Source organism: Lepisma saccharinum, chromosome 18 (genome assembly GCF_977018435.1).
Source record: "Lepisma saccharinum chromosome 18, izLepSacc3.1, whole genome shotgun sequence".
In the NCBI taxonomy this organism is placed as follows: Eukaryota; Metazoa; Arthropoda; class Insecta; order Zygentoma; family Lepismatidae; genus Lepisma; species Lepisma saccharinum.
Window position 1 is genome coordinate 15,065,228 of NC_139246.1, and position 15,320 is coordinate 15,080,547.

Here is a 15,320-nt window from a genome sequence, read left to right on the forward strand (position 1 = left end):
CACCTGTGATTCACAAACCCCCATAAGAAGAAATCACAGGGTGTAAGATCACACTCCACCTGCCAAAATCCACACCACACAGTCGTTCTCAGCGCATGGATGGATTTCACGCGCCTGGATTATTCGAGGATTTTCGGAAGGATACCACAACAAACGAGTCAAAACAATTGAGGCTACATTAATCGGCATGACAACAGATGCCAACATTGGTAAGGACAGGGCTGCCAACCTCGAAACAAAACAATAGCACTCGATTCAAATTCGGCGTCCTATACAGAACACCCTTTAGTTCGAACATGCGTAGACTTTTGACAAAATAAAATTAGTTTTGAAATACTTGTCAACCACTGGATCGTATGGAATCTTGTAGTCCCCACAGGCCAACGTCATTAAATTAATGTGGTAAGGGGTGTTTGTCATCGTCATGTTGCATTTTGAACACTGAAAAGCCCAATTAATACTAATTGGGAAATTGATGATGACTGTTATACTATTACTTGGTAGTATTAATTGCTGTACAATGACAAATATCAGGAGAACTTCTTGGTACGCAGTATATAAATGTCCGGTATCTGGCCGCGGCCTGGCGGTTGAGAACCACTGTGTTACAGTATCTGAACATAAAATTGGACTCAAATAAAGCTTTGACAATTTTTTGGCCAAACTATTCCAATCGGTGGTGGAACTACAGTATAAGTTGCAACCTTAACCACTCTACCAAGCCCACTCAAGGCTCTTGATTATAGGGAGAGCATTAGGTATTAAGTCCTCCTCCGGGACGGCATGGGTTCCAGTCCGCCTGGGTTCAGTCTCTGGGTTCTCGGCCTGTGTATAGAACAGGTGGCAACCCACCATCGTGAGGAAATTGGGGGGTTACGAGTGAGTAGCGTAACCCGGTCTTCGAAATCTCCTACAACGGCTGGGGGTTCGACGTGCTGACCCAACGTCACCCAATACTGGTTGAAGATCTCCACACCTCTAGGTAGGATTGTGGGAGGGAAACTGGCAGTCGGGAGATCTGCCTAGGGCCTTCAAGGGCTGTCGAGCCACGGGTTATTATTATTATTATTACATTAGGTGTTAAAGAAACAACAATCACTTTAATGTATAATTGAACATTTATTAAATATTAGTACATGCTATTTTTCATAACTACAATTTGAGCAACGTCATACTTTCATGGTTTGTAAGGAAAAGCGCAGGAAAGAGCCCCGCACGAGTTTTTACAGCATTTGAAACTTCCTCCACAATCTTCGTCTCTGGAGCAGCTGGAGGTGCACACCCCCGGTTTAGGGGATGGGCAATACCCCGTCTTAGCTGTTTCGAAAAAATACACAAGTATTAATAGGAATTATAATGAAATTATGAGAAATATATTCTTATTTACAATATTAATAGAACAAGGAACACTATATGAAGCAGTTAACATGCAATTATGCTGCTGCTTGGTCCAAAGGTCTCTGGTTCGAATCACAGAAAATATATTTCTGTTTGTTCTTTGTTAAAATTCTAACACGGCAACAACTAACGATACAAATGTGGATTCAGTACCTTTGGAAAGTTAACTAACTCTCTAGCCTTCTTAAACCCGGAGGTTTATGGCTGCAGCAACACAGGCCTTCCATCCGTCCCTATCCTGAGCAAGAACAATCCACTCTTTTCCATCCTTACCGATTCCCTTTAGGTCCATCTCAACGTTATCCTTCCATCATCGTCTTGGCCTTTCCTACCACCATCAAGTTTCCCGACACGAATCTTGTAAACTCTTCTTTCCTCTCCATTCATGCCACATGGCCTGTCCACCGAAGTCTTCTCGTTGCATTTTGTTTACCTTACCCAAAAAGTAAAACTTGGCTACAATTTCAGTTACTCTTTTTACAAATATTACAGCTACAGTTACCGTAATGAAGTTCCTTTTACAGTGATCCAGATTATCGTAAAACCTGTTTTATGCATAAACTGTAAGCGAGCTCTTCTTTTCTTTGCTGATGACTAGGGCTCGGATAATTATGCACTAACAAAACGCAAAATATGCATGCAAATATGGCTAAAAAGTGTAAAATATGCACTTAAATATGCACTTTAAAAACCCTTTTAATTTATAAATGCTGTATATTACAAACTATGAAAGATTAGATGCCAGGCAATGAATATGCATTATTCTTAATGCTCGTTCTCTACACAGATTTTTTTTCAATTAATATGCTTCTGCGTTAAATGAAACGCAATACATTACAGATCAAGATCATGATTGCATTTAATAACATGATGTCTCAAATTTTCGAACTTGAAACTCCTGTTTTCAGCTCGAATAGTCTTATATTCAGAAAACACACGTTCCACTTCGCAAGATACAAGTGGACTGTATTTTAGGGCAACAAATCCAGACACATCAAGTTCCAGATCATCCACACGTTGTCCATTTGTATGCAGAATTTTGCAAACTTTCACCATCGTTGCAAACCCACTGTTCTTTTCCAATACTGCATCCCATTTCTGTACACGCACACACAGGATCTTCAACTTGGGCGAGGGCCTCTTTAACATCTTCTATACTTTTGAAGCTTGTTTGAAGTTGTTGAAAGAAGAAAGACAGAGAAAAGATAAAGAAAAGAGAGGCGAGGAGAAGAAATGTAAATACACTATATGCTCGGTTTTGGTTGTGCGTACAAAAATATTCACAACATCAACTTATTTTCATACAAATATGCACCTGCATATGAAATATGCATGTTTAGTTAAAAATCCTTAAATATGCAGTATACAAAATGCATAATTATCCCAGCCCTGATTACCAAATAAATTAACACAACTTTTCATTATTTTTTGTAATAAACCTTATAATATTATGCTTAAATATTAAAAATACAGATAAATGAAAGTAAAGTTATCCGCTAAATATTTAAGGCATGTGGGTAGAAGTGGAGGTGGGAGAGTGATGTGATCATTGTCACCCTCCAGCCGCCTATATCTCCCAGGCTTGCCCCCAGATACCCATTAATGAGACTTAGTGAAATCCATAGCCACTATATTCCTTTTCCGGAATGTCTGGAGTAGCGACGCGCAGAGGGGAAAGCTTGTGGGCGGGCCCAGACAAAGTGGAGAAGGGTGCAGAATGCAGAATTCCCCTAGTAGGCTTGCGAGCTGTCATGTTTACTATAGAACTACTGGACCAGTCGAGTCTCCCCCTCCCGCGCGATCCTCTCCCCTCCGCGCGTTCATTGGACGAGGCACACAGCCGCAACGTGCGCTAAGGACGCGTTCGCGTTCTCTTACTCCAGACATTCCGGAAAGGGAATATACATGCATTACTGTTTGGTTCGTATCCAAGGGATATCAGGCACGAATGGTAGAGAAAAGAAGAGTTTACAGGGTTCTTGTTGGGAAGCCTGATGGTAAGAGACCTGTAGGAAGGCCAAGACGAAGATGAAGGGATAACGTGAGATGGGCCTAAAGGACATCGGTAAGGATGGAAAAGATTGGATTGTTCTAGCCCAGGATAGGGACAGGTGGAAGGCTTGTGTTTCTGCAGTCATAAACCTGTGGGTTCAACAAGGATAGTGAGTTAGTTAGCAATGAAAATATTGGATTTGAACATGCACTGTATGCCCGCTCAAACCGCGGCTCATGTTCCCATAATATTATATACTACGGTACAGAATCCTTTAGACTGTCTGTGCCAGCAGTTTCAATAATACAGATCAGTAAACTTTGTACTTTTTTTTATTAATTTCTATATTACTAGCTTTACATATGGATGGACAATGACGTAGACAACGGAATTAACCTTTTTGAGGGTAAGCACATGTGTGGGCGCCACATATGTTCTTGCAGCACTTGAAGCTCCCTGGACACTCTCCATCATGCGAGCACGTCGATCTGCAAATACCTGGTCTAGGGTTGGGGCAGAACCCATCCTTGGCTACAAGATAAAATAATAAAATATAAATTATTGAAAATTCAAGATATGCAAGTTACGAAATTTACCTTCCCTACACCTCCACCACATATTCGGTTAATCAACACCCTGAAAAATATCGAGAATATATTAGTCTAGGTTGGAAAACTCCCATTGAGAGTCAACTGGAAGGTAAAAGAAACTAAAAAAGGACTAAAATTAAATGGTGTGACTCAGTTGTTAGCATATGCAGATGATGTAGACTTACTGGGGGATGATGTGAATACAATTAAGAATAATGCTAAATTATTTTTAAAAACTGCTAAAGAGATAGGTTTGGAAGTTAACGAGGAAACTAAATATATGCTTACAGGCCGAAACCAAGTGTTAGGTAATAATCAAAATCTAATTATTGATAACAACTCGTTTGAACCAGTTTCCAAATTCAAATACTTAGGAGTAATATTAACAAATGAAAATGATATTAAAGAGGAAATAAAAGGTAGGCTTAATTCAGGAAATGCATGTTACTTCTCTCTTCATAAACTTTTGTCTTCTCGTTTAATATCTAAGAAACTAAAAGTTAAAATATACAAAACAGTAATTTTGCCTGTAGTATTATATGGATGTGAAACTTGGTCCCTTACATTGAAAGAGGAACATAAATTGAGAGTATTTGAAAATAAGATCCTTAGGAAAATATTTGGACCTAAAAGGGATGAGGATACAGGTAAGTGGAGAAGGTTACATAATTTAGAAGTACATAATTTGTATTCATGTCCAGATATTATTAGAATAATTAAATCAAGAAGACTTAGGTGGGCAGGCCATGTGGCACGAATGGGAGAGGAAAGAGGAGTTTACAGGATTCTTGTTGGGAAACCTGATGGTAAGAGACCTGTAGGAAGACCAAGACGAAGATGGAGGGACAACGTTGAGATGGACCTAAGGGAAATTGGTAGGGATGGAAAAGAGTATATAGAACTTGCTCAAGATAGGGAAAGATGGAAGGCCTGTGTTGCTGCAGCCATGAACCTTCGGGTTTAAGAAGGCTACGGAGTAGTTAGAGAGTCAACTGGATTGTTGCAACCCAGAAAAGTCCGTGACTGTACCACTACACGATGGGAGAGGCCCTCGTTGTAATACGTAGTTGCATACTCAATCTCTCTTGTTTTTGGAATAAAATTTTCTATGCTGATGAAATAGTATACATGCCTGTTATCACGTTTTACTTCTCATGTATCTGTAAAACTACGCGCCCAATAGAATTATTTCTAGGAAAGTTGTTTATTTTTGTACAAGGAAAAAGAATAATAAATAAAAAAGGTAGGTTTCCCTTTAGAAAATTTGAGGGACTTTCAAATGAACTTAAAAATGACCCTCGACTAAAACACAAGTCTATTCTCTTCTCGATATCGTTTCCAATTGGCTCCTTCGGTATCAGAGCCAACAGCCAATGGGACATCGGCATTGTAAGTTGTGTTCACTACCAAACAAGTACCTGCTTTTCTTCCAAAAAGAGGAGTTTTACTCGGGGTTGTTAAAAGTCCAGAAACCCATAAATTCTAATGGGTTCTGCAACAGAACCGGAACATTTTTCTCGCACAATTTAAATTCGGTCCAAGCTGATTATTGTTTCAGTGAAAAAATGTCCCTGGACCGTAATTAAATTGATCTGGAAAAAAATTCCTGGACCGTATTTAAACTGATCCGGAAAAAGGTTCCTGGACCGTATTAAAATTGATCCGGAAAACAGGGTCCTGGACGCGTATTTCACAAATGCACATGGGATTCGCAACCAGCGAGTTATTAGCCAATCAACGGCCAGGTGTGAAGGTGACGTCATGACGAACTTGTCACCACCCACTTTCTCTTCCGTCGAGGAAGCCGTCATGGTACTTGGGCCACTCTTTCCAACGTCCAATATAATTTTCTTGCAGAAAATACTTTGCCCTTTCACCCAAAAAAAACTACCGTCACAACACAAAGAGTTGTGAGATTTTTTTTACTCAGTTCGTTTTCATTTTTACTGCTTTTGGAAAAAAAACTTATATTTCCAAAAAGTTATATATATGTAGCAAAATTTATAATATACTGATTGTTTTTCTCCAATTATAGTAATCAACTGAGCTTTGATTTTACTTGCATTGAAACACTTTTGTAAACATCAGCTCTGTCGAACGAAGGGTTGCATGTCAGCATGTTTCTCCCTTGTGACTGGTTGAAAATTGTCAGGTTGCAAATCTCATGTGCATTTATGAAATACGCGTCCTGGATCGTATTTAAATTGATCCCGAAAAAAGGTTCCTGGACCGAAGTGAAATACTTTAAACATAAAAAAGGTTCTTTACGGCCTAGAACCCATTTACACTTGCTCATTTTCTCCCCCGGACGGTATAAAATTTATTTAAAATTCCTGGACCTTCAACAACCTTCTTCTTCTTATGTGACTGTATTGGGAAGTATCGCATTAAGCCTAGCTTCTAAGTGTGGTGTCTGCAACTCCTACAGCTGTCGCTTGAAATGTCATGTACCTTGTATGTACGTATATTAACAACCCAGATTCTACTCACATATATAAGGTTGTGGAGTGGTGCACGTGCGAGCCCCACAGTTGTTAGCGCAGCACTTGAGTTTCCCCACACACTGCTCGTCCGACTTGCAAGTTGTCTGGCAGATTCCTGCCCTGCTGGAGTGCGGGCAGTAGCCGAGCTTGTCACCTGAAAGACATTGAAATCAGTGGCGGAACAACGACTTTCTATCGGGGGTTATGAGCTTTCTTGTTAACTGTCACCCATTCAGTCATTATGCTGATTGAAGATTTACTAATATGTTTTAAAACCTTGGAAGATAATATCCCCACTTTAATCTTTGTTGACTTAAGATTGTTTTAAACCTTTTGAAATCGATGTTGGAGGTTCTTTTAAGTTTGATTTCTTGTCTTACTCCACCTTATACATAGATAGGCTAATCGGGACTGGACCTACAGTTTAAAATGGGATACGAACCACTATGTGCCTCCACGGTGAATCCAACCCAGGACCCCTTCATTACAAGGCGACCAAGAAACCTGTACGTCATCGGGGAGCTCATTTTTGAATCTGTGTTTATGGTGGATTACTCATGGGTCATGGGCAACCTACTGTTTGGGGTTTTGGCAGTTGATATTAAAAAAAACAACTAAAAAACTAGAAGTTATAAACTTATTTTACTACAAATGTTATGTGTAAAATACAATATATACTTATAACACCATTAAACCTTGTTTCCATGATATGAAAAACTCAATATGCTGACCAAGGCAGTAATTTATTTTATTATAAAACATAAACTAAACGTAACGTTTCAACCTTCTAGCAAGGTCTTCTTCAGACTCTGCACCAAGTACAAATGTTTTAATATATACTTGTTGAAATTTTGACTTTAATTCGGTACATTGTACAAAATTGAGTTGAGTTGTTGATTTAAGTCCATTTTATGCACAGTAAGGCTAACCGTGACTGGTCTACAGTTTCAAGAGAAACCCGAACCATTATATGCCTCGACTGGGAGTCTATTGAGTTGGTGTTTTAAGTCCACTTTATGCACAGTAAGGCTAATCGGGACTGGACCTATAGTTTAAAGTGGGATTGGAACCACTATGTGCCTCTACCAGGTATCGAACCCGAGACCCCTTGATTACAAGGCGACGTTACCACTACGTTAGAGGGGAGGCCAAGAACGCATTTATTTATTAGCTTTCCTTGTTTACTTGTGGTGGTAAAGGAGGTTGAATAGGAGTCCAGGGGCCGCCCGTGCCTCCTAACCCCCCTTTAACGCCTTCACTGATGTGTAGACGTCGTATTTTAGGTTTTTAACCTATTTTTTCCTTTACAGGTGTACAAGAAATGATAAGTTATGTCAGCGTTTCGTTAAAAAACGCAACAACTGATGAAGTTTTATAGTGCCTAAAAAACCTATTTTGCCTAATCAAGCCTGTTTTTAGGTTCTTGTATACTTTTATAAATTCTACTGGATTTTTACGTCACACAGAGGCATTTGCTTTGTTTAGTCAATCAAAAATCGAATGACGATTGTGTCGATTTCCCTTCCTCCAAGTCCATGGAGATTCTTCAAAGCTCTAAACAAAGCAAATTGTCTGGTGCCACTCAGGGCCTGATGCTGCAACAAAATTGGGACTCCAAATTTCATTCTAAGATTGATTTTCAGGATAATATAGCAAGTGAAAACTGTTCAGCTTTCGGAAAATTCTCGTCTGTTTTCATCTGGGCCTATTTCAGGAATGCAGCACCAATAGCACCCACCTTAATTCCTCACTGGTGGCACTGTTAACTGTAAAATCCAAAGTGGTGAGATCTGTCACTTCGGTGCTTTGTGGCATTCACGCTTTGCAAACTAACATTTCAACATTGAAGTTTGCACCACTGACTATGTTTTTGTTGAAAGATTATTTTAAGCATGTAAGATGATCCTCACAGACAAAATTGCGGATTTTGACTGTGGATAACATGAAGAAAGATTGTTGCCTAACTATACGGCGAAGAGTGGATTTTAATAGCAAATTTCCAGTGGTAAGTTCTGCCATCACCGTAGGGTTAGGCAACACACGTAACGTTATGCAAGATTGTGCGTATTTCAGGATATAGGTGTCCCAATTTCATTGCCGGTAACTATACCTAATCAGCATTTTTTCAGGAATTTGGAATTATTTTAAGTTTTTTTAACCTACTTCAAGATTTTTCGAACCTAACTTTTTAGGATCTACTTTAGGATTTCTAGACCCTATTTTAGGTACATAAAAACACATTTTTTAGAACCTAAAAATCTGAGGTCTACTAATGTGTAACACTGTAACTAATGTAGGCAATCGCAATAATGAATATGACTTAGTGAAATTAACGAAAAAAACAAATGGAAAGAGACACCCTTGTTTGTACTCAAAGCCGTCCATGACTCGAGTACTGAACGTATTCACAATAGAAGATACAGCGTTTATAAAAATATTTTTTAAAATAACACAAATACTAAAATAAGCGTCCGGGATCAACCCTTGACACCCCTATTAATATTATTGTCAAATACCTCTCATAGTATAAGGTACATGCCGAATGTTACATACCTGCCACGCTGTATTCATGTATAATACATGATACAAGTATAACAAGAGCCAAAGAGTACATCATCATGTCTACGAACTGGAATAAAACAAAGAAAAATGTATTTAAAAACATGTTCAGTAATAATATTAAAATCTTGAACTTCGTTACAATATCTTGAGTTGGAATCACAGTATCATTCCGGAGGCAGTGGTGTAGTATTTAAGGCAATTATAGTGCTGTGATAATACGGGAGAACTTTTGGAAGGTGCCCAACCGCCAAAAACTTTCAGGATGATTTTGTTAACATCCTGAGACCTTAGGAGCAAGGTAATAAATAATAAGATTTGTAATTTCGCAAATGTAGCAGTTATTTCGGACGATATTTTTATCCCATGGAAAACTTTTCGACTCCTCCCCAAGTTCGATCCTGTCCCCCCCAAAGTTAAGTCCTAAGTTACGCCCATGACCTGAAGAGTAGAGAAGAGGTGCTCTCTCGAAACGCGGTTGTACAACAACTGTACATGGGCGTCCGGAAGGGGGCAAGAGGGGACATGCCCTCCTGGAAAATGAAAGTCAACCAAGAATTATATATTCCACACACATAAGTTCATTTCAGCCACAATAATATGTGTTAATTATTTGCACGAACATGATAAATGAAAATTTAAGAAAAGTTTTTTCAGGGAACAACACTATTATTGCTGAAAATGTGCCTTGTTTGCCCCCCTGAAAAAAAACCTTACTTGCCCCTCCCTGGAAAAAATGCTGCGGACGTCCATGCAAGTGTAAGTAATAGAAACAATAGACAATGAACAATTAACATTGGTTCCTAAGAATATACAACACTAGTACCGTGTGCAAAAGGTACAAAATGCAGAGTTGAAGTATGGTCTTGGCGAAAGTGACGTCACCTAGTGTATGTAGTTCGAAAGCGCCAAGTTCACAAGCACGCATCGTTGCAAGCTTGGTCACGTGACAAGTGGACTTGTTGTTCATTTGTTTGAAATCGCGGAGTTAGAAGGCCAGCAAGTCGTTGGTTGCGTTGCAGTTCTTCTAATGTGTGGAAATTTAAGTGATGCTATGTGATTTATGTGGTGACAAACAAGTGTTTAAAACGTGGAAAAGTAACTTATCCTCGGTTATATCTACTGATCGTATTTGGCGCTGCAGTCGAAGTGCAGTTCGAAAGATTTTCACTTCCAGTCGACGACTTCAAGACCGCACGGAGGGGCCATTCTCGAAGTATGCTCGCTTCAAGTACAGTCTTGCCTTTTTCGGACACGGCCAGAGGATACGATATACGATTAGGAAAATAAACTATCATGAATAGTGTTATTATTGAAAATCTTTCAAGAAGATGTTATGATTTTTGTATCAGTCATATATTTTATCACATTTTCGTGTATCTGTTACATTTATTTTAGGAACTTTATGCTAAAGAGAGGGGGCGTGAACCCCTCTGTAGTATTCATTACAGTGTAGGTAACTCGTAACCATATTATTTTCTTATTGTCGATTTTTCTTGCATGTTAATGTTGTTGAATTTTCGTCAGATTTTTTTTTTTACTTGTAAAAATCTAACGAACTGGTAATTGCATGTAAAAGCTACAAAACCTTTTCAGTTCTATCTGCTAGCGCCGTCACTGCTTCGGCTGATGTCTATTAATGTTTTACAGTAGCATTAATGTTATCGACCTGTAATCAAGATGTCCTGGATTCAATTTTTGTTGGCCTATTTGCTCTAAACTTTTCATTTTGTATTCTTTGGCAGTCCGGAAAAGGATATAATTTTAAAAAATTATTTCGTGTTGCTAGAACTTTTTGTTTTTTGTTGGGATGTAACGAAAAATCACATTTCGTAATACATAGTTGTCACCTCCCGCTAAATCGGCCAATGTGTCTGTTATTTTTTTAATTTTATTTAGGGTAATTTGACAATATTGGGGCATGACCCCCTCCTGAATCCTCCCTTCAGGCTAGGACTGCTGCGTAAGTATAATTTAACGGCATAGGCCTAATATCAAACATACAACCATGGGCGTACCCAGACTTTTTTTTTCAAGGGGAGCAACACTATCTAGGAACCGCAAAGTTTTGTTTGGAATGTACTAACTATAGCTCGGAAGTTGAATACCTTTTAATTGCCAAGAAAACCTAAAAATATTAAAAGAAGGACCTAAAAACGGAAAAAAGGACGTATAAATGTGATCCAAATTAATTAATAACTTCAGTTTTAATTACATATTAATGAATAAAAAAATACAAAATTCTGGTGGTATGGAACACACAGTGCGAAAAAACTGAAAGCTTCAAAACAAGATAAAGTTTCCACTTACAGGGCGACCTTCCAGACAAGTTACTGTTAAAGGACCTTGTACCATACCTGCTTCAGTCGTCCAAAAACGTTTTTCTGTCGTTTCAGGGATGGTTCAAATATATATATATATATATTAATTTCTTTACTACAGAAAGGATGTTTAAGAGGTGATGAAGTGATGCCGATTCGAATTGAGAATGGGCAGTAAAAACTTAGTCGAAAGAAGGTGAAGTTGCAAAAAAAAGCCATTAAGACCTAAAAAAAGGCTAAAAAAGGACCAATAAGCCAAAAAACGCAGAAAAAGGCAAAAAAGGACAAATAAAACCCACCTTTTTCTGGCCTACAATGACCCAAAATGAACATATATTATGTTGGGCCTCGTCTTCGGACACTAGGGGGAAAAAAAGTATTTTTGCTCAACTTCCAAGCCCTAGTAATAACATTTCTTTACTTTCCACGTTAAAAAGCACAATGAACGTAATGAAATTTTTCACCACGAGGGAAGGCAAGTGCCCCACTTGTCCCCCGGCTGGATACGTCCAGACATACAACTAAGAATAGCCTCAACCATGCAGATGAAATGAACGTAACAAGTTCACATCAGTTCTAGAAGTGACCAACAGATAGCACTGCTGCTCTTCACTTGGCAATAACAGTCCATAAACTTGCAAACCTTACAATGCGTAACATGATCTTGAACACGTATTCGTCGTGACAGACCAGTTTTGTTCATGGATAATACAATGCAGAACCGCTCGAATGGAGTGATATCTAAATGCATGGCTAAAGCTTGCATGTTTGTAATGTCAAGAAAATTGAGAAGTATGAGGAGCTATTTAAGTGATTAACCGTTATCCATGTAAACTGTCATTTCTCTCTGAAAACATGTATAGTTAGCAATAAAAGTCGTGCAATTCTAATAACCTTGAACTACATAGAGGTTCTGACGGCAGCGGCAGGCCTATACGAAAGTCTTGCCTTTTTTATCGAGTTATTCAAGATTCAAGAACCCATACATTCTATTGGGTTCCGCTACAGCACCGAAACCTTTTTTTTTCTCGCTGTTACGACCTTACCTATTTTGTAACTTTGCAATTCCGTGTTAAAATAAAAATTGATATAGTGTTACCTCAAGTCCTTGTTAATGTCCGTGATACTACATGTTGTGACGCAAATATGAACGCGCCAATCAAGGCGTTGTTGAACTGATGTATTCACCTTTCTGTAGCAATCTAATGAAGTCAGCTCGCTTAAGACAACGGGCATTTATTATGATGTAAATATAGATTTGCCAATCAAAGATTATCAATGTTTGATGAACTTACCTAATTGTAATTAAATAATGGCGGAACATTTAAATTTGTATATTTCCAAAATGTAAGATTTTATCAACGTTAAAGAAATAATTGTTAACTCAAATGAATATGTAAACTTTCTTTGTAAATTATTAATTGACAAACTATGTATTTTTCAAATATATTTCTCTTGTAATTTGGAGTATTGTAATAAGAAATTACCTAAAGACAGGTGTTCGAGGCTGGAACTTTGGGTATAAATACGAAGTAGTTTGGTCCGTAAGGAGGTCTGTTCTAGTGTCAGTCTAGGAAGAAGTGAATAGGTGCAAGCCGCTCTTCTGTAAAACCTAGACTGGCCAAATAGGAACGGTCTAATCTAGGAAGAAGTGAATAGGTGTATGCCGCTCTTCTGTAAAACCTAGGTTAGCCGAATGGGATATAAGTTCCAATTTAGGAAGAAGTGAATAGGTGCAAGCCGCTCTTCTGTAAAAACCTAAATTGGCGATCTCGGGTGATAACTCCAAGTCTAGGAAGAAGTGAATAGGTGTATGCCGCTCTTCTGTAAAACCTAGGTTTGGGCCACCCTAGTTTGACCTTTCTAGTAAGTTTGAAATTATCTATTAACAATTAATCTCCAAGTTCCAGTTAAGAATTACCTAACCACTGGCTGTAAGTACTCAAGCAGTAAATAAACATTTCATTAAAACTTCACGACTTTGGTTGGATTTGTTCTGCGCCTACCCTGAAGATAGGTTTCAGTGTAGACCCTTAGAGCCTCAATGCTCCCGGCTATAGGAGTAAAGGGTGAGAAAAGTTGCTAGGAACGTAACATCGCACAATTTAAATTCGGTACAAGCTGCTTATTGTTTCAGTGGACAGTAATTAAATTGATCCGGAAAATAGATTCCTGGACCGTAATTAAATTTATCAGGAATATTGGTTCCTGGACCGAATCGAAGTACTTTACAGATAGAAATGTTCATTACCGTCCAAAACACATTTGCGTTTGCTTATTTAAAATTACTGGACATTTAACAACCCACAAAGAAACTATTGATCGCACTTACCGATGCCTAGGAAAAGGTAGAAAGTATTTATCGGAAACATAACATAAATTTTATCAATTATCAATTATACCGGACTGCGAGAGGTTCTGAAGTTTACGACGTCTTGCAGCCCGAGCTGACAACCACCTGGAAATATGGCTTTTCGTTCTGTGTTCGGAGGGAATTATTTCTCGCTTGTGCTGGTCAGAAATCAAAGCCACTCGGAGGGGATTTACGCTCGTACAGTCTCCAATTTGAATTACAACCGTCGGGCCATGGACCTGCAGCCCAAGCTGCTAACCACCGTGGCTTGTTGTTCAGATCCGCAAATGCCGAGGTTGCGGCTCCCGTGTGACGGTGGGTACGTACTCGATCTCCGTCAGAACTGCGTCCGTTTACGCGGGGATGCAAAACGATCCGGTAGAAAGTAAAAAATCGTGGAAAACATCCATTTAGACGTGCAACATAGTTTTCGTTTGCATAAAATTTTGGAAACCCTGCGCATACACATGGTACATTTTATTTTTTTAAACCTAAAACACAAGAATGTTTGATTTTCGCTGTATTTTTGGTTCAAATTTTCCAAAAAAAGCCACAATTCGAGTTTTATGTCAAATTCAAGTTACTTCACAATTTCGAATGGATGAGAAAATGTTTAGAACATCTCATTGTACATACATAAATAATTTTTGTAGCAATTAACATTTATTTTATGTTATAACCTTCGCGAATATCAAAGTTCTTATTAATAGGTTATCTTGGAATAGAAGCAGAACCCTTGATTACAAAACTGCTACGTTAACTATTGTAAATTCGGCGATGTTCCAGTATAGACAGTACTCACCCGTCTCCTTGAATCTGCAGAGGGGATACGAATTTACAAAAACGCAAAACGTGTTTGCCTTATATAGGTATGTACATATCCGTATCGACCTTCCTTTGGTGTTTAATTACCAATAAAGTTGCCGAAGACGAAAAAAGTTTAAAAGGCGAGGAATCCAATCACGTCACACACATAGCCCCGCCCACTTGGACCCTGTCCAAAAAAAAATCCAAAAAGATTCCCACATTCTGGATCTAGAATTAAGGAATCCTTCATAAACGCATGCTAAAAGGTTTCTGTTAGTCTGTGATTTAGAGTCACGAACGTCTGATCGCTCTGTAATCACGAATTCTCTCTCGGGATTGCAATGAAGTCGGTAGCCAACCTACTAATGAATACCAAGGTCATCCATGAATTTTGATTCCAAAAAAAAAGTAAATTTTTGTTTTTCTTGTCTGAGCGGGATAGTAAGAGTTCCACTTCACTTCGATTAATATCTAGGATTTCTTTCGTACCAGCACAAGGTTATGAATTAGATTTGTTTGATTGATTGATTTAGTTTATTTTACTTCGCGTTTTGTGCCTCTTGGCTGATTTGCGAAGATGGGGATGAGTGATGAATTTACATTCACAAACAAGCTCGAGCGGGATTCAAACCCGGGACCCTTGGCGTCGCAGCGCGATGTGCTAACCACTCGGCCACAGGGTCCGGCGGTTCTGTATTGGACTTCCTGCAAGTTATTTTTTGATTTGCTTATTTCTGATGTTTCGCTCACTGGCGAATTTAACGGGAGGGACACGGGGGCAAGTGGCCCACCCATAAAAATAGGGATAGAATCGTA

At 38.7% G+C, this 15,320-nt stretch overlaps 1 protein-coding gene across 1 annotated transcript; it reads right to left on the minus strand.

The window, feature by feature from the left end:
- Positions 1 to 1,099: 1,099 nt before the first annotated feature.
- LOC146001873 (uncharacterized) lies at positions 1,100 to 14,595 on the minus strand. Its single transcript, XM_083139582.1, has 5 exons — positions 14,500 to 14,595; positions 9,018 to 9,093; positions 6,472 to 6,618; positions 3,788 to 3,922; positions 1,100 to 1,317 (listed from the first exon to the last, which is right to left on the minus strand). The coding sequence occupies exons 2-5, from the start codon at positions 9,082 to 9,084 to the stop codon at positions 1,178 to 1,180; spliced, it is 489 nt and encodes a 162-aa protein (XP_082995708.1). The 5' UTR covers positions 9,085 to 9,093; positions 14,500 to 14,595; the 3' UTR covers positions 1,100 to 1,177.
- Between the last annotated feature and the right edge of the window lie 725 nt (positions 14,596 to 15,320).

Coding starts and splice junctions, on each gene's coding strand:
- LOC146001873 (XM_083139582.1), bottom strand. CDS start 9,084: ATGATGATGTACTCTTTGGCTCTTGTTATACTTGTATCATGTATTATA. Junction 3,923..6,471: donor CACTCCACAACCTTATATAT/GTGAGTAGAATC, acceptor TTTATCTTGTAG/CCAAGGATGGGTTCTGCCCC. Junction 1,318..3,787: donor ATGTGCTTACCCTCAAAAAG/GTTAATTCCGTT, acceptor TTTTCGAAACAG/CTAAGACGGGGTATTGCCCA.